Below are 18,909 nucleotides of genomic sequence, written 5' to 3' on the forward strand. Positions count from 1 at the left end.
ATTCCAAATGTTTTCTGTCTGATGATAACCAGAATAGCAGTACTAACCCCCTCCTCCCCCATAGTGTAGGACGATCTTATAGTAACTCCGCAGTTTTGTTCATAGTATTTTCTAAATAAAGCGGGAAAATACTTTTAGCATTACAATTTTATGTAAATCAATGCAATATTGTCAACTGTTTTCATTTTTACTAAAGGTAATTCAATCACGATGAAAAGTTCCTTGGAGACATATTAAAATTCAATAACCTCTAAGAAACCACAACTATATTTAACAAGAATATAGCCACAACAGTAATCCCTCCCCTCTTTTTTTTAACCAACATAGGGCTCTGGATAAATGGTACTTTTGACGGAAGAATTAACTGTGCACTGACATTAAAATGCATTTTGCACCTTTTGGTAATAATAAAAGCTTTCAATTGTTGCAACAAATATATGTATATAGCTGTGGTAACCAATAATACTCAAGAGTTTATTTATGTTTTACTTACTCGTTTCAAGTATTGTTACTTCTGCACGTTATCGTCAGTTGAGTCCTTCGAAGTTTCTCGTTGCTGTGATTTTTTTCTTTTTCTATCTAATATATTGTTACTTTTGTGTGAATATATTTGATATTCTATTGTTGATCTTTAAGCTGAGACCTTTAGCACGAAATATTTATTTCTCTTTCCGTACGTATTAAAGATTTGGAATCTTTTAAAAAATTTAACAAATGAAAACAATTGTTCTATTCTCCATTTGAACATCAGATCTGAAAACCAGAGGGTAACTTTTTTTTTTTTTGTTTATCCGTAAATGCAGACACGACAAAGTTAATTGGCTTACATAATAATGCATCTATTTCTTAAAAGTGATACACAATGCTTTAAACTCTCACAAAATATAGTAACTCAGAATCCAGTACGGATCGTGGAGGCTCAGTGGTAGAGAGCGTTTACCTCTGGTGCGTGGAATCCCTGGTTCGATCATAACTCGCGCCAAGTGGAATTTGTGGTGGACAAACACCGTGTGTGTGTTTTCTTGGGGTTCTCCCACTTTCTTCATTCCGCCATTTCATTCATGTCTCATCATCACCGCTCTCTTTAGTCTAGACGGAATAAACGTGGGACGTAAAACTCAAATATTTCATTTTTCAAAATCCAGTAGTATACAGCACTGTTACGTAAGGTCTTTTACGTTCATTCTGATGCATGTACAAACTTTCTTTCTTTCTTATAGAATTGAGATAAGTCATTATGTCAGCCAGCCGACTTAATTATAAACAATGTTGTTAAAAAAAAAAAAGTATCCAACCCCTTTACACTCTGAACTAATTATTGTTTTTGTAAAAGTAATAATTATATCTCGCTTAAAAGCACATCATTATCTACGATTTTATGCCGTAATTCATAATATTCAGCGAAGTAACACGTTTCAGTTAGCAAGAACTGTAAAAATTTATTTCCTTAATATATAAAAGTACAAAGAGTTTACAACTTCTAAGTGTACAAAAATACACTGAAGTATGCGCTTATCTAAAGATAACTCACTGTAACAACATATACAAAACACTAACTCCAAAAAAAGCACGAAGAGGACGGATAAAGTTATTTAACACATAATACTCTGTAAAAAATACTTTTCGAAACTTGAAACAGTGAAATTTGGAATGCTAACAAGCTCTTACATTTGAATTTTATTACTGATTCAGCAATAAATTTAAACCTATTGCTGACCATGTTCTGGAGTTAACTCTGAGATTCATTATATATAAACCTTTAAAAACAGAACCTGGAGTATTTCTTGACCACTTTTACAAAATACTTTTTAAAAATTGCAAATCTAGTTACTGTAACAACAATAATAGCATTAGTTTAATAAGTAATACTGTAAACAGTATATACGTCAAATTAACCGTAGACATGGTTTGGGATATTATTCTCAAATATTTCTTCGGTGGAATTTATGATTCAAATGTAGTTACTCAGCAATATTATGAAATACTAAAGCTTTTTCTGCAACAATTGACTGTTTATCGATGTAATTGTTAACAGCTCCTACTTTTAACCGCTGTATTTTACAATGTTTATTCGCAGCTTACACTTTAAAAAGAATGCTTTTTTTTTTTCCTTTTGCCAAGTATGAAAAAAAAAATCAGAAATATCGACGAATTATACAAATCAAACTAACGTAAACCATGGAATATTTAAAAACATATTCATTACTGAACTAAAAAGTTACTTTTAGAAAACCTGGAAATATGAATTTTCAATTTCGAGTAAAACAAGTGTTACCTGTTTCGTGACTTAAATAATGCTACAGCTTATTCAGTCAGAGATTAAATTTGAAATATCCACTTCATGCATATACCTTTACAATAGCTTTTGTGAAAAATTGATTACATAATCGTTATCAACAAATAATAACCTGACACTCTAACTGATCTATTGTTATGAAAATTATATGAACAAAAACATATGCAACTAATATTCCTAACAAAACACCATTCGACAACGGCTAAAATATAATTCGAAACCACTACTTCGATAATTAGTACAACTATAACAGTACTCGCTTTATTCAGTCACTATTCAACTTTAAAAACGATAAATGATCATAATATTATTTATAGTTCACAGCTAAAATGAATGTAAATAAATACTATGATTATCGAAGTAAGATAAATTATACTATACTATGTGGTCCTCCAAAGTTCCGTGCGCCTACTACGCTGTCAATTATAAGAAATTACTACTGTCCACTTTCCATATTGTATTCAGAACTCACTGTTATATCACAAGAGTAAAAAATACATGCTTCTAGTTTAAACTTGAGATATTTTAAGAAACATAGTAGATAACAAAATTTTATCAACAGATAAGATTACGTCCGATAAATCTGATAAGTTTAAAAATGAATGAAACTTAAATCATCGAACTGACATTGAATTTCTAAAGATACTAAGTCACTATGAACTTTTACTCTTTACATTATAAACATCACTTTCACTTTTTTTAAAGTCAAAAGCTCCAATAATGGATTTTTCTTTTTCTTTTTGCCTCAAAGTAATCCTCAAATATCAAATTAAATTGTGCATTAAATTTAACTGTAATTTATTTTGAGAGGAGGGATGATTGTTAATACAAAACTGATGGAATGTGTAAGATTTAAAAATCACTATACTCAGAAATAATTTAATCCATGTATAGTCAACGAAGAAAAGTAGTGTTCATTAGAATATACTTATTTTTCTACCAATAGATAAACAGACATCTGAAAATCACAGATATCATGAAAGTTATATTCTAATTGGTACTATTCTGTAATATGGCAATACTACATAATACTGCCTACTAACAAACAAATAAAAGAATTGCAGCTAATAATACTATTATTACTGGAAAGATATTTTTGAAACCTGAGTACTTTTTATTTAACACAAAAAATTCAGAACACTAAAAATATTTAAACCATCCCCGATAATACCTATTGCAACAAAACTTCGAAAGTTTTACTGTACTAGTATGATAAAATCTTACAGATTCTGAGTTTATACATTTCTCTTTGAAGTGTACAAAAATATCAAGTGTTGTGTTGTGAAAAATACAAGTTCAAATCTGAATTGCACCAGCACCTACTTACAGTCTTCCAATATGTTTATAAAAAATACATCGAAATCTTAACATAATATATGGACGGAATTCATTCAAAGAACTTACTTAGCTACCAAACAGTTTTCTATTAATATGCACAGGACATATCATATTTAAGTTACTGAATCAATTCGTACCTTCTCTGGCTATAGCTCTTCAAAACACAATACGTATTCGGCATAAAATATAATTATGGTATTTATGGACTACAAGTAGAAAACTGATTACAGTGGTATATTAAAAACTATCGTCAACACTTATTAAGAAACCCACAACAAATTTCTCACTCTTCAACAGTAAAAATTTAACTTCCTTTCTTCCATACTTTTATCCCGACCTCACGATTAAATAAGTTTTACGTAAAGTATGAAAAAATTTGTATGGTACGTTCGTTCCCAATATTTCTGTCAAGAGATCTATTACCGATTCACAAGTAACTATATTCTGAAAAATATTATAGTTTTTCTTTCAAGATACGTTGACTAAAGGAATATACCAACATTTAACGCTGTTCCAGAATTTTCAAATAGGAAGCTCACAAAACCTCAGAGTTGAGTTGATTTTGAGTTTAACGTCTCTTTCAGCAGCGAAGCTATATGAGACGTGGACCTACTGATTAACGTGGAATCCGAATCATACGAGCTCCTGCTGAGAATCGAACTCGGGTCTCCCACGCCAAAGGCGCATACGCTAACTACTTATCCACGAAGGAGCTCACAAAACCTCAGATGGAAGAATCAAGCACGATTCGGTTTCCATGTAAAATGGTAGGTTCTATTCTGAATATCGTCCTTTTGTTCTAGTCACGTATAAATCTACACTTGTGGTGCAAAGACTTGCGTAAAATACTTCGAATCACAAAATTTCAAGAAATTTCGCACACCTATTTCTTTCTTTCCTTTCCATTCTTTTTTTTTTTTTTTTTTTTTTTTCAATGTATACTTCAGTGAAGTATTGCTGTGAAAGAGAATATTTCGCATTTCTGCTTCGTATCGCATGATATTTACTGATTAACAGGTTCTTCAATATCATGATAACTTACTGTTCAAAAGAAAAATAAAATCAACAATTTGGCGTTTTAGAAGATCTTAGTACGCTGAAATACACGACAATATAGTGATTCTAAAGTGTACTTCATATTCACTTCAGTAAACTTAATGAAGCATAACAATCGAAGTTCATTTTATGGAATAAAAAATAAATAAAAACTTTGTGACAATTTGCAGATGTTCCAATGAATTAACCGAACAGTAAGTACATATGGTAACTAAAGAAAATAACTGATTTCACATTGCACTAATTCCTCTAAAACTTACTCCAAAAGTTTTAGAAAAACCACGACTGGACGTGAATCGAACCTGGGCCTCTGGCTTCCAGTGCCTACGCGTTTTACCTCTACACTATCAAGTTCACTCCTTGAATAGCCATATATTCTATTACTCTGCAGATCGGTGCTTAGTTATTCAGACCATATTTTCACTTTTCGTATATCAGACAATAGTTACTCGTGAATCGGGACCAGCATTTTATGTAAAACTAAGTAGGGGAAACCTTTTGCTCGTACGTTCTCCCAGCTTCCCACTCAAAGTCTTGCTCGTGCGCGACATGCCGAGCTCGACATAATCTTCCTCCAAATCGGAGTATGAGCATGATAACAAGAACAATGAACAAAGTTAAGGTTACAACAGGTGGCCACCAAATGTGGAAAGCCATTCCGCGTATTATTTAGTAAGTCTTTGGTTCTCTGATTTCAAGCTCCAAATAATCGACAGGTGGTGGACGTTTGTATACTAGTTCCCTGGTGGTTTCTTCCAATTCAGTATAATCAAGTGGTGGTTGTTTATGAGGAGTTTTTATCCAAATCGGAAAGACCCACCGGTTTCCTGAAAAGAAAGATTACAAAATAACCAATTACAACAAAAATAAGGGTCTTTGTGAAGAAAACACATTAAAACTAACAATGATTCACTGCTTATTCTGACAACTGTCTCTATCCACGAAACATATACTACGTTCTTATTTTATTTTATTTATTTTTTTCTTTAGGTGCATAACAATATTCATGGCAATGAGAACGTTAGTTAGATTCAGCATGGTGTAAAAAAGCAGGATAGACATTAATACATTGACATTTTCTCTTTAGTAAGAAAATATTAAAATGAAATCCTTCAGTTTAACGTCCCACATTTATGCCCTTTAGCTTAAGGGACATGATTAAAGCAAGCGAATGATAATGATAGAATTACTGGAATGAGAGAGTGGGAGGAAACGGGAGTACCCCGAAAAAACCTACGGACACGATGTTGTCACTAACTTGGCCGGGGATCGAATGAGAGACCCCACGCACCAGAGGTAAGCGCTCTACTACAGAGTCACCGTGCCCCTCTTAAAAGAATACCAATGTCGGAACATACTCTGTATTGGTTCACAACAATAAATCTAATTTTGAAATTCCTAGAATTACTGTATTGTTTCCGGAGTCGGAAGGCCTAGGACTCGAACACCTTGGGATCTGAACGTGAAAGATGTTTGTGTGTGTCTGTGCGCACATCTTCCCAGGAATCGGGCCACCCATATGCTTTATTGTTCAGTTCGTTGTTGGAAGTTGCAGCGGAAGCATTTCCTATGATTTTCCTTGTTTTATATTTTTAATTCTTTTGTTATACATTTTTATTTAATTATTATTATTATTATTATTATTATTTGTTAACATATTACTTTAAAATCCATTGTATTTACGCGTACACTTAAAAACATTTTGAGTATTCGAGGTCGTGGGACCTAGGAAAGGATTAATTACCTATCTGTAATTTTTAAATATATTCTGGAAAGGGCTAACGGGTGCTGGGACTCGAATGGATTAAATTTGGACTCTAAGCCGTCACTGTATGAAAATTTCAAAAGCACTTTCATATAATTGCCTAGGTAATAAATTTAAAATTTTCCCACGTACATCAACTTTACTTCTACATCAACAATCCTCTCCTCTAGCTCTCTTGGAGGCAAAATAGTGTGGTGGAAAACGGCCTATAGTGTGACGGTTGATCTTGCATGATGGTCTGCACTAGAGATAGGCATTATTGCTAAGCCTCACTCACACTCACCTTCAATCAAAACACTCCCACTCACTCGCCCTCACACTCATATTGTTGATGCCCTCACCCTCAATCGACTCTCTCTCACTCGCATTCACATTCAAATATTGTAGATGCCCTCAGCCTCAGTTACATTCACCCTCAATCGACTCACTCGCATCCACACTCAAATATTGTAGATACCCTCAGTTACACTCACCCTCAATCGACTCACATTCAAATATTGTTGATGAAATCACTCTCAATCGATTCATTCACACTCACTCGCCCTCACACTCAAATATTGTTGATGCCCTCACCCTCAGCCATACTCACCGTCAATCCACTCCCTCACACTCATCTACCAAAATAAGGGTGAGAGGGGCCCTCTTGAAGGCAAAAATGACTGAGGGAGCTCATCTCTGGTCTGTACACCCGTCAACTGCACCGAATTCAAGCACGTCTTGTCCTTTACTACTTCGGTATTCCATAAGGAGGTAAAACACAAAAATTTAACTTTCCGAAAACACTATGGCTTGGTTTTGACCAGCCACACTTTCATTTCATTAGGTAATACTATTTTAAATTATTGTAAGTCCCACACATTAAATTACACTAAACTGAAATACCAGATATTTAAATATGTGTGTGACACTCATCATAGGTGTAGTCAGGAAATATTTCTGGAGAGGACTGACTATATCTACAGACCTGCTTGCGGTACCTCTCTTACCAACAGTACTTTTGGGTGTTGCTGTACTTCTACTAATTGTTCAGTCACACAGATCTCCAGATGACACTCATCAGGTTACATTAGGTTCATTCACACAGTAATACAGCAACATGAATGTTACAAGCAATGCATTTGAAAGAACAGAACAATTACAATCATCTCTAGTAACTGAGAAAAAGCATTACACCTCCAATTTTCTAATACGAAATCCGAGTTACAAAGTTCCTAAAATGAGTACCTCCATAAAATTCATTAAATCTATTAAACAAATATAATCTAAACCAATACAGACGAATTGATCGTGACAACATATTAACTACAGAAACACAAAATGCTGTGAATATTAAACACAGAAATAAAGAGATGAAAAGCCAGACACTTTGGGAATCTATGAAAATTACAATAAAAATTTACAACGATTCCATCTAGTTTCAAACCTTTCCTAATATTCATGTCAGAGAAACCACTACCTTTTGTAAATATTGTAATTCTTGTATAGCTAACTTAATCACAGGCGCAAGTAAACCTATACAGCTTATGACAATTAAAAATACGTTCTAATTGTATTTATGCTCATTACTATACTGATCCTATTTTATTACAGTAAATTAAATAGAACACGACACTTCAGATACATGTTGCTTATAAGCAGAAAAAATGTAAAATTTGAAAACACAGGTCCTGTTTCCTTCAACTTCAAACTTAAAGAAGTATACTTTATTTTTTGTGTCCGTTATGTTTTATAATCGTAGTATACTTTCAACCCTATAAAAACGCAACTGGTACGAAACATAGGCGTACACCACTTTATTCCTAACATTAGCTGTTTTTATTGTCAATATGTATTTCTATTATCTCAATGATTTCATTTGTTTATCTTTCGTATATACATACAAAAGCAATACCTTTTACCTGTTTTCCAGGAAATCTGAAGACTTCCCAATAACGTATTGATTTTTACTCTACTTTTTGCTTTTAATTTCCTTTCTACAAAATTACTGAAAATTGTTACTCGTTTTCATTTTTAAGGTTTTTCTTCGGTTTTATGGTTGCATTGCAAACGGAATAAGGAAGAAGTTATTTTTTCAAGGGATGAAAGGGAGCGTGAGCCCTCTGAGCTCCCTTCTGTCTATGCTGGTAATACTGGTAAATGACGGTTAGGTTGACTAACTCATTTCTCTCTTTGTATTTAAAATATGGAAATACTGATACATATGAGACATCTCTCTCTCTATATATATATATCGAGGTTTGACAATAAAGTTTCAGGACAGATGCTGGTACTCCGTGACTACTGATGACAGGGAACTGTTTACAACGGACATATGGAAGAAATAGTGAAGAGAGTATCTGTACCCTTCTAAACATAGGTCATCGAAGCATTAACCACACACACAACGTCATGGACTCTTACATGAAAAATAAGACGAGCATTAATCTTTACTTGAAGGCATGAAAATCAGAAACAGATATATAAAAGGTTATCAGAATTATTATCTGTGAGAATGCCCTATCTCGTGGTCGTATGTTTGAATGATACGCTCGATTTCGTGATGGGCGTGAAGTCGTTCCTGATTACCGGTAAATTGGACGTCGGTCAACCAGTAGTTCAGAGGATAATATGGAGCGTCGTCACGATCCTCTGCAGTCAAGGTCATTGCATGATGGAGGTTGTGATCACATTTGCAGTGAAGCGATCCAGCAGATCCCGAAACAAGATCTGAAAAAAAGGAATCTGTGTACGGTGTCTATGCCCCCATTCTTCGACATGAAGCTCTGAGAAACGAGTGCTGCACAAAGGTGATTAAGTTCGTGAAGTAGGGCTTTTCGTTGCTACACCACATTTTCATAGGCAACAAAATCTGGTGCTATAAACATTATCCATCAACAAAAGCATGAAGTGGAGGGGAACAAATTCACCACTATCCAAAACGACTGACAGCCGAGGCATTATTCATAAAGAATGGGTTTCTACGGGCGCAACAATCAACGGTCCATTTTATCGCGACGCTCTTGATCGCTTACTGAAGCCAGTTCATTGTGTGAGACCACATCTGTCAGAGCGCAGCAGCTGTTTTCCCAGAAATGACAATGGTCGTCCTCACTCAGCAGTTATTCTCACACATCTCTTGGCGAAATGTGGGGTCTCCAGGTTCATCCAGTCTCCTCATTCCTCCCATTTGACTTATGCAGACTTCTTCCCATTCCCCAAACTTAAACTGGCATTGAGGACAGCATTTCACGACTATTCGTATCCAGACACCCTTAATGGCACAATTAAATTACACTCCAGAGAATGACGTTAAAGCCAGTTTCAAAGATCTCGCGAAACGGGTAAATCAGTGCGTAAAAATGAACAGACTACTTTTAATCATTCTGACTGCAGTTTGCTCCTGCAGCTTCAAATTCCCAGGTACCAGTATCAGTTCTGAAACTCATATCGACCCTTGTATATAATTTGAAATTCAGAGAAGAAAGAAAAAAAAATGAATTAGCAATAAACACAAGATCACCAGTTATCAATTCAAATGTAGAATAAAGCATTTGTTATACAGCTTAAAAGCTCACCCTTCTTATAACCACCATAAGATTCACATATTATGGGTTGTCATGCAGATTTTTAATCTATGTCGAAAATGTTACAATAAATTATACAAGGTGTGTCCAAAAGAACTTCACAACTTTGAAAACTCATACTGATTTATTTATTTAGCTTAGAGACATGATTTTGGTGTCATTTTGTTAACAAATATATGAAGTTGTTAACCTTACACCTAAAGAGGTTCAATACGCTTTCTATTGGCGATGCAACACACATCCCATCTGAAGTCTCACTTGCTCTACAAGTCTTCATACATACAGGGACGACCTAAAGATTTGTTGTGTTTTACCGAACCTCCAGTTTCAATAAAGCACTTATGCCACTCATAAATATTATAGAAGGCTTACTTGAAGGATCTTTACCATACTTTGTGCGAAAATTACGTTGTACAGCTTCAGAGACTTGGTTTTTTCAAACCAAAATACACAGCTAGCACGCTCGGGACCAGTAAAGGCTTTGCTGCAACTGCCGCTAGCGCTTGCGGTGGCTTGTTTCTGAACTAGTGTACTACGTGAGTCAACAATTGATGTATTTTGCTACAAAACGACACCAAAACCATGTCTGTAATATAAATGAATAAATCAATGAGTTTTCACAGCTGTACAGCCTTTTTTGATACACCCTGTATATTGTCTTCCGAGTAAACTCAGCTGTCATCACAGTCCTACCTTGAAAGCTTAACACTTTACATTTCTGAATTATTCTACTTGTTTCTTACATTTAAAACTTAATCTACTAATACCTAAATAATGAATTATTTTCCTACCTGTGTTACTGTCCTGCCAATAATCCTTGTACCTCGAGCAGCAACAACAGATGACGTTCAATATAAATAAGAATGCTCCAAGGACAGTGCAAATGGTGATAGCTACATAAAAGCTTGTAAAATCTCCGTATTCGTGTTTTGTAAAATATGGATTTTTCAAGTATTCGTCTCGGTCCTGAAGAACAGACATGATCTACACTCTCCTCATATTCTGGAAACAAACAGAAAGAGAATTATTATTTTTAAGTTAATCTTGGACTGCTGGGAAAGAGCACTCCATTCCTATTTCGAACATTGTTAAGTTATTTTTGTTCTCAATCAATAGAAACAATAGTATTTACTTAACACTTACAGTTTTAGTGAAAATTATGCGATGATTGAAGACAATTACTATCCAGTAATTTTAAATTACTTCCACCCTCCTCACGTAATAGTAGTATGAACAACAATTGAGAGTGAAGTAAAACTGAAGGTAGATTAATATGATAAGGTCTTACATCTGAGTCCTTTCTAAACAACAGACTAACAGAAACAAGTTCTAATTATCTTGGTTTACTGCCGTACTACATAATGTCCAGATTTAGAGCTGACAATCTGACAGCAGATAGGAAGCCTTGCAGTTTTATTTGACTACCATTTATCGAAATAGTTCTCAGTTTCTTTTACAAAATTTATCACCTTCTATCTATATTAATATTGGATGCATACATGATTTTAGTTCCATTAATGTCACATATTTTAAATGTTGTGATGCACTTGACATTGGGTGTTCATTTTCTCTAGTGTAAAAGATAGCTAATAAGAATTTTTACCAATTTCAAAAATGACATTAATAACATTTTTTTTTTCTTTTTCAGAGCACAACAACATGACTCTCCGTGATTTTTCTAGATTTGCATAAGGTACACCAATCCATTAATTTATCGAATAAGCTTTGAGGCATCAGGAATTATATTTCTGAGCTTCTGATATTTATGGTCATTTTATTAGCCCGTCACGTATGAAGGATGACGTCCCTCAGTATCACATTATGCGGGGAAATGAGAAAGGAAAAGAGCAGTTTGGCACCTTTAAGTTAGGTACCATCTCGCCATTTGCCTGGTGTAAATGAGGACAATTCAGGGAAAACTTCACTCAACAGCCCTCAAAAGCTTACACACCTCTCCGACCGAGTGTCCCTACCGGAACATCATATAAGTACGATAGAAATGAAAACTGGAGAATGCAGAATCTTGTTTCGATTCGCACCCACAATCAGTAGTCCTGCAGCGCTCGAATTCAGTGTCTATTTGTTCCAGAACACACACTCTTCACACCAGTACAATTGACTACCACGCATTGCGTCTTAACTGTCCTCAGAAGTTTCTTTCCCTAGACCCTTCCATGTCCCTCAGAAAGACATGGGAAAATACTTACTTTACCATTTTGGTTCACAAACGTCCCACTCTCGTCTTAACTGTCATAATATTATATCTCATTATACTCGCTATACTTTCCATTCTTTCTTTTTACCTTTAAAAATCTTACTAATTTCATTTGTTACTATTACTTACAATTACTTCTCTTACACACTTCATTATTTTGTTGACTTGATTTTGATGTTGAGTTTAGCGTCCCTTTCAGCAGCGAGACTATATTAGACGTGGAGCGACAGCTTAACGTAGGTCCGAACTACATGAGTGTTCACCGGAAATCGAACCTAGGATCTCACACGTCGAAGGCGCGTACGCTAACCGTTCATTGTTTTCTTATCTCACGTTTCTAATCTATTACAACATTTGGGGGCTACCGTGACTTGGCTCAGTAGTAAGCACTCATCTCTGGTGCTTGGGTTCCCTAGTTCGATTGCAGATTCCGTCAAGTGGGCTTTGTGGTGGACAAACACCATGTGTGTGGGTTTTCATATACAGTGAAACCTGTCTATGTTGGCCACCATCTGTTCCATCGAAAAGTGGCCAACTTACAGAAAACAAGCGTGATAGGTGTATTTTTAGAATAGGATTTCTAGTATTACTTGATTGTAAAATTTCAGTTAGCAGTGGCACGACAGCTACTTATAAATAATGCATATAGAGTAATAAAAATATACAGTACTAGAAAATATTACTATAGTATGATTAACATATGTGCATACCTTTCTCTTCCTGAAAACTAGTCTGGTACATTGGATTATTCGGATTGAAAACACAATAACACAAACAACCATTAAATTGAAGCTTGTGTACGCAATTTATTGAAATTGATATTATAGCACACTGAGTTAATCAGATTGAAAACAAGAAAACCTAAGTTATAAATTGAGAAATTCATATGCAATTTACATGACTTTTTTCAGTTGTTACTGAATGGTGGTTCATTCTGGACGTATTTGTTTTATTCTTTTTGGCAGATATGCACACTCTAATATTGTAGTTAACTACCTCGTTAATGAGCTTGAAGTATTTCCCTCGGAGCAAAAGATGTTTTGAGAAAATCTTGAGGGAATTCATATCTCAAAAACTCCGCTATCTTTTGACAAGCCGACAGGTGCCAATAGTTGACAATTGAGATGGTTAGTTTTAACCTTGAGAATTTTCCGGCATTACTAAAGCTCCCCACTGATGAGAGGAGCTGATATAGCTAATGGTTTTGCCAAAACAGACAGGGTAAACAAATATGTACAACCATTCCCTGAATTCCTGTACGTGCTTTTTCTTATTCACATCTTCCTTCACCACCCCTTTATCAGGGTAGGCTTCTGGCGATTGACCTCCAAGAGCATATCACGCTAATCCTTGCTTCTTTTCTCCAGTCACAAATACAGAACATCTGCCTCACATATGGGAATTCGAAAGAGTTAGAGTTTAGAAAAATAACAAAACGGTATTTTGCTTGGCCAAGATACGCAGGAAACTTTATCATTGTCATCATAGGATAAACATTGTTTCAGTGTGGCCAACTTCCAAGATAGACAGGTGGCCAACTTATAGAGTAGTAAGTAATGAATGTTTTATGGGAAAATGCAGGTTCAAGACGAACTAGGCCAAGATAAGCAGGTGGCCAAGTTGACAGGTTTCACTGTGTATATATATAACAACATTTCACGCTTTCTATTTATTATTTTGCAATAATTTTCACTTTTCAATCCTATTCTTATTATATGACTTTTCTTTTCATTTATTACTACTCTTCGTTTCCTTCCACTCTTATCAATCCACCCGTCCTATTAGTTTTACCCTCCTCCATTCACTCCAACTACTTACAGGCTTACAACACTTTCATGTGAAAGGTACGGTGGCTCAATTATCATCATCAATTACAATTTCACCAATTATTCCATCAATAATCATTCACTTTTATATACATATATATCGGGTGTTCTAAAAATAGCGCCCACGGACCACAGAGCATTATTCTACAAGTCAAAATAAAGCTATATATATTTGTATACCTTTCGAGCCTTCGTCTGGAGACGCAAATTGCACTATGTGGCAACATCGCAAATAAAGAACCCTAGATTAGATCTACCAATCTATCAAATAGTTATATCAATTGTTTCCAGATGGCAGCTAAAGTCGATATTCATTGACACTAGCATCACTCATTAGTGTAGCAATCGATTCTACTTGTTGTATTCGTAGAGTAATGTTAATGGGTCAAAGTTGATCCGCGACGTGCCACATTGTGAAATTTTGATTCCCCATAGCGCCTGAAGGAGGCCCCGGAGGGCAAACATCATATAACATTTTCGCTTTATTTTGACCTGTAGAATAGTACTCTGTGGTCTGTGGGCGCCAATTTTAAAACACCTGATATGTTTATCACCATTCCTAAACGTTTTATCACATAGAGAGAACAGGTAGGATACAATATTACTTTTTTGTTCTTTCTCCCGCTGTCTGATGAAGCATTTAGCGAAAAATGCACGATTTACTTTTTTTTTTCTTTAAATACTGCTACGCGATATTTTCGCTATAAATTACTTGCTATATGTATAGTCTCTTACGGTCGCTGAGACAAACAACATCAGCCTAAATTTCTGCTGTTTCTCAGTTATTGGTATGATCTTCCTGATACGTCAAATAAACAAACAAGATTTCAAACATTGTTATAATGAAACTATTACTTAAATAAATATAAAATCTGACCAAATACACACATAAAGTTAATTAACACTCACCTATAAAGTACCTGGAAGTCTTAAAAGGATTGCTACAATACTAGTATGATTTCAGAAACAAACTGTGCTAGACTGCATCTATGTTAAAGCATACACTTACTGTAATTGATTTGTGTTACACTTTCGACAACAAATCGATGGCCTTCATCAGAAACCTAGCAGAGATTAGTAATAATGTGTGTTCACATTAGTAAGGCTGTATCTTTAAGTTAAACGTAGCTGCAAAGTTAGATTGAGTTGCTTCCAAAATGAAAATATATTTAATTGTTACACACACCGGTACCTAAAGTGCACGTAGTTATGACATGACCAGAAAGACTGACCCAGAAATCCGGGTTCATGTACAAATCGGACTTTGGTCAAGTGATGGAAATCTTTCAATGTAAGATTTACTTAATGAGGAAGTTCATTATATAAGTTAAGCTGTCTTCAGCACATAAAGTGAATTCAGAGACGAGATTATATATTAATTCTTAACATTTTCTAACATGAAAGTATGTGTAATAATCTTGTTCTTCATCTTCTTGAGAAACAATATTAAATTTGAAGTCAAAGTACCGGTACCAAAAAGTTTATAATTGGCCGGCTACACTACCTATATTAGATATTATTTTTCAACGTCGGAATATTTCTACACAGTGTGCAAACTCTTAATATTATATTTTCAAGTGTAACGTTTCTAGTGTAAAATCATTAGAAGTATTGTATGAACTCGTATCACTTCAAAAATCCACCCGCCCACACATCATCGCTGACGCGCTTGCTTCCTTCGGACGCACTCCTATTCCTACTTTGATACCATTTATTTTTTGGTGGCCACATAGCCGAGATTGGTATGCCACATATCCGGATACTATATTTATACGCAAGTTGTGAAAGAATTGTCCTTTTTCAAGAATTACTTCTGGTAGCCTCTCATATTTCATCTAGGCTATGCGAGGTATTGTTATGCCCAGCGTAAATCTTTTGGAGGAGAATATAAGAGAGAAATCAGTGAAAGAATTATTATTTTTTAAGAATTATTTCGAATGATGCCTAAACTTCACCTGTACTCTGCGAAAACCTACGTGTTTTCACTATATTTACTTACACACATGTTTACTATCGCTGACGCGCTTGCTCCTTTCGCATGCATCCGCGAGTAGGCTTATCAGCTTCCTCCTGCCCTGACTCGTAAGCATTCGTGTTTTAAATAGCCACCCAGCACGTTTGGTTTGTGCTTTTTGCACTGTAGGTTGCATGGTACATGTTTGGACGCTGTATTTACACGCAAATTGTTACAATTATTTTGAGTGGTGTCCCTAACTTGACCTGCAAGTATAAAAACAAGCAAAGGAGAATCGACTCAGGAAATTTATGTACGATTGACGCAGATCATCATAACAAACAAGAAAAACTACTTCTTACTAACTCGTTTAGGTGCAGTTTTACTATACGGATCCACAGGTTGTAAAATATACGGAAAATTTTGGGGGTCTGTAATTTCTCCATTTTATGTCGAGAAAGAACCCAACGAACCACTGCGGGGCTTCTAACCCGTTCCTACTCCTACTGCTACTACTATTACTACTTATACTATGGATCCGTATAGTAAAACTTCACGCTCGTTTATCTTTATAAACGTTTTCGGTTAATAATAACAAAATTTCGAAATATGAAAGTGTATCCATTCCCATTAAAACCAATTGGTTTTGTTTACTTCCATGGGTGTTGACCTGTTTCACAAGCACCGGAAAAGAAATATGATCTACTTGTTTTTCGCGAATACAAGCTATACCAATTAGAACTGAAATAAAAATCTTTCAATTAACTTAATTTCTAGTACATATCACTTACAAAACACCAAATTCCTGCTATTATAAACGTGTCAGCAAACATCCATCCAAAATATAAACACGCCCAAATTAAAGTAAAACCCAGTGAAGAAATGTTTAGTTTCAACTTACAAAGTAGGTATTTTTGATGATTCAACTTTGCTACTTAGGTAATTTTCTTTGAAAAAGTTTACTGATTAAAATAATAATCACTATTAAAGTATAAGAATAGTAAAAAAATATGATGTATTTCTTTCCTAACTGAAAACGGCAAGAAAGGAAATGTTAATTCACCTCGATCTGCAGGCAAGCAAAACAGTGGCACTTATACTATGTATTTGTATGCTATGACATAAACAATATTGCCAGTTTCTTAGAAATGGTTCACTCTTCACAATGAACTTAGAAACCTAGATTGACTCCGTCTTAAGCATACGATAGTTCACTTTTGATTTGTTATTAAAAACTAGGTTCGAAGCAGCTATGTGTGCTATTTTATGTGCTAGGACCTCATTCTGTAGCGGTTTGCCTCAATATAACAATATTTTCGATAGTCGAGATAGCCAGTGGCGTAACTGAGGGTCACGCAGGGCCTGCAGTGCGGAAAGGCCCGCAGGGTTTGGGGCCCACGACGAAGCAAATGCCAAGAACTAGGCCCGTAGCCAGCCCAAAAATGTAAGGGGGCCCGGCTGAAGTTAGGGGGTCCGATCCAACCATATTATAGTTCATTTGCAAGCCTACCGTGAAAATTTTAGGGGGGAGCAGCAAAAATTTAGGGGGCGGCCCCCTACACTCCGCTGGATACGGGCCTGCCAAGAACTATAGGCTACAAAAAGTGAGCTGAATAAGGAATATCAATTTCCCTGAACAACATTATTTACTTTAGGAAAGAAAAATATGCTCTGGGTGAAAATTCATCAATTCTAGCAACACCAATTTAAAAAATCATCTTAGCACTCGAAGGTTAAGGGAAAATAACTTGTCTTTTCGGTGAGTATTAATTTTAATTGTAATTTTATTATATTCCATGGCAGTCGCGTATTTAGGGGGGGCTTCCGGGCTTAAGCCCCCCCGAAATCTTACTTACTATAGTAAAGTATATGAAATATCTTGCAGAATTTTCACATTTTCAGGCAAAGCCCCCCCCCCAAAGTTAGCCAAGCCCCCCGAAACAAAATCGTAAATACGCCACTGTTCCATGGATTTATTAACCATTGTCTTCTACAGGGACATAATATAGTGGGAAGTTGATGGGCGTGGGAAGGGGGCCCAAAACTAATCCTGCGGGGGGGGGCGACATTTTTGCGTTACGCTATTGGACATAGCAGTAAGGAAAGCAATACACTATGAGATAAATCCTAGGAAATATCTTAGGATTTATCTTAGGAAAAATGTTACGACATATTTCGTAGGAAACCCTACCCTTTTGTGTCATACATATGAAGATCTTTCCTGCTTAACATCCTCCGAAGAGGTACTTGTATCAGGTCTCACAACGCATACTCTGCCAGTAATGTTTGCCAATGCCTTCTGTCTTGCATGTCTGTTGTGAAGAGCGTTGACTCAATATTAATTAGTATAAATATATATGCTCCTCGTATGCATTAATAAGTGCGCAAACAGCATCTTTATTTGAGTTGATTTTGAATTTAACGTCCCGTTCAGCAGCGAGGCTATATGAGACGTGGAACGGCTGATTAACGTGGAATCTGAACCACATGAGCTCCCGCCGGGAGCATCTTTATTTGAGTTTTACGTCCCACGGTTATGCCGGTTTAGGCTAAAGGAGACGGTGATGATGAGAAATGAATGAAATGGTGGAATGAAGAAAGTGGGAGGAAACGGGAGAACCCCGAGAAAACCCACGAGCACGGTGTTTGTCCACCACACACTTACATCGAAATCTTACAAATTTTCTTTACCAAATGGAGCGTGTTCTAAACAAGAGGAATCTCATACGATCGTTCAGAGCATAAGAAGTGACATGCGATCTGATGCCATACATATTGAGATTTTGACACTAGGACAAATCGTAAGAGAATTCCTAGAATTTATCTCATAGTGTATAGTAGCCTAACTAGTTACTGATTTTAAATTTATATGTATAAAAATTTTCTCATTTACATT

At 35.5% G+C, this 18,909-nt stretch overlaps 2 protein-coding genes across 6 annotated transcripts; both read right to left on the reverse strand.

The window, feature by feature from the left end:
- Positions 1 to 1,419: 1,419 nt before the first annotated feature.
- On the reverse strand, positions 1,420 to 5,347 carry wrm2 (wurmchen 2 transmembrane micropeptide). Its single transcript, XM_081727958.1, has one exon. The coding sequence runs from the start codon at positions 5,345 to 5,347 to the stop codon at positions 5,171 to 5,173; it is 177 nt and encodes a 58-aa protein (XP_081584084.1). The 3' UTR covers positions 1,420 to 5,170.
- A 12-nt stretch (positions 5,348 to 5,359) lies between these two features.
- On the reverse strand, positions 5,360 to 17,212 carry wrm1 (wurmchen 1 transmembrane protein). 5 transcript variants are annotated; one of them, XM_081727955.1, is made up of 3 exons: positions 17,077 to 17,212; positions 10,810 to 11,020; positions 5,360 to 5,517 (listed from the first exon to the last, which is right to left on the reverse strand). In XM_081727955.1, the coding sequence occupies exons 2-3, from the start codon at positions 10,997 to 10,999 to the stop codon at positions 5,360 to 5,362; spliced, it is 348 nt and encodes a 115-aa protein (XP_081584081.1). In that variant the 5' UTR covers positions 11,000 to 11,020; positions 17,077 to 17,212. The 5 variants fall into 5 exon arrangements, with proteins under 5 accessions (XP_081584081.1, XP_081584082.1, XP_081584078.1 ...); XM_081727956.1 differs by lacking the exon at positions 17,077 to 17,212 and adding an exon at positions 16,915 to 17,046; XM_081727952.1 differs by lacking the exon at positions 17,077 to 17,212 and adding an exon at positions 16,812 to 16,968.
- Between the last annotated feature and the right edge of the window lie 1,697 nt (positions 17,213 to 18,909).

Source organism: Thermobia domestica, chromosome 10, assembly GCF_964235325.1.
Source record: "Thermobia domestica chromosome 10, izTheDome1.hap1.1, whole genome shotgun sequence".
Taxonomy (NCBI): Eukaryota; Metazoa; Arthropoda; class Insecta; order Zygentoma; family Lepismatidae; genus Thermobia; species Thermobia domestica.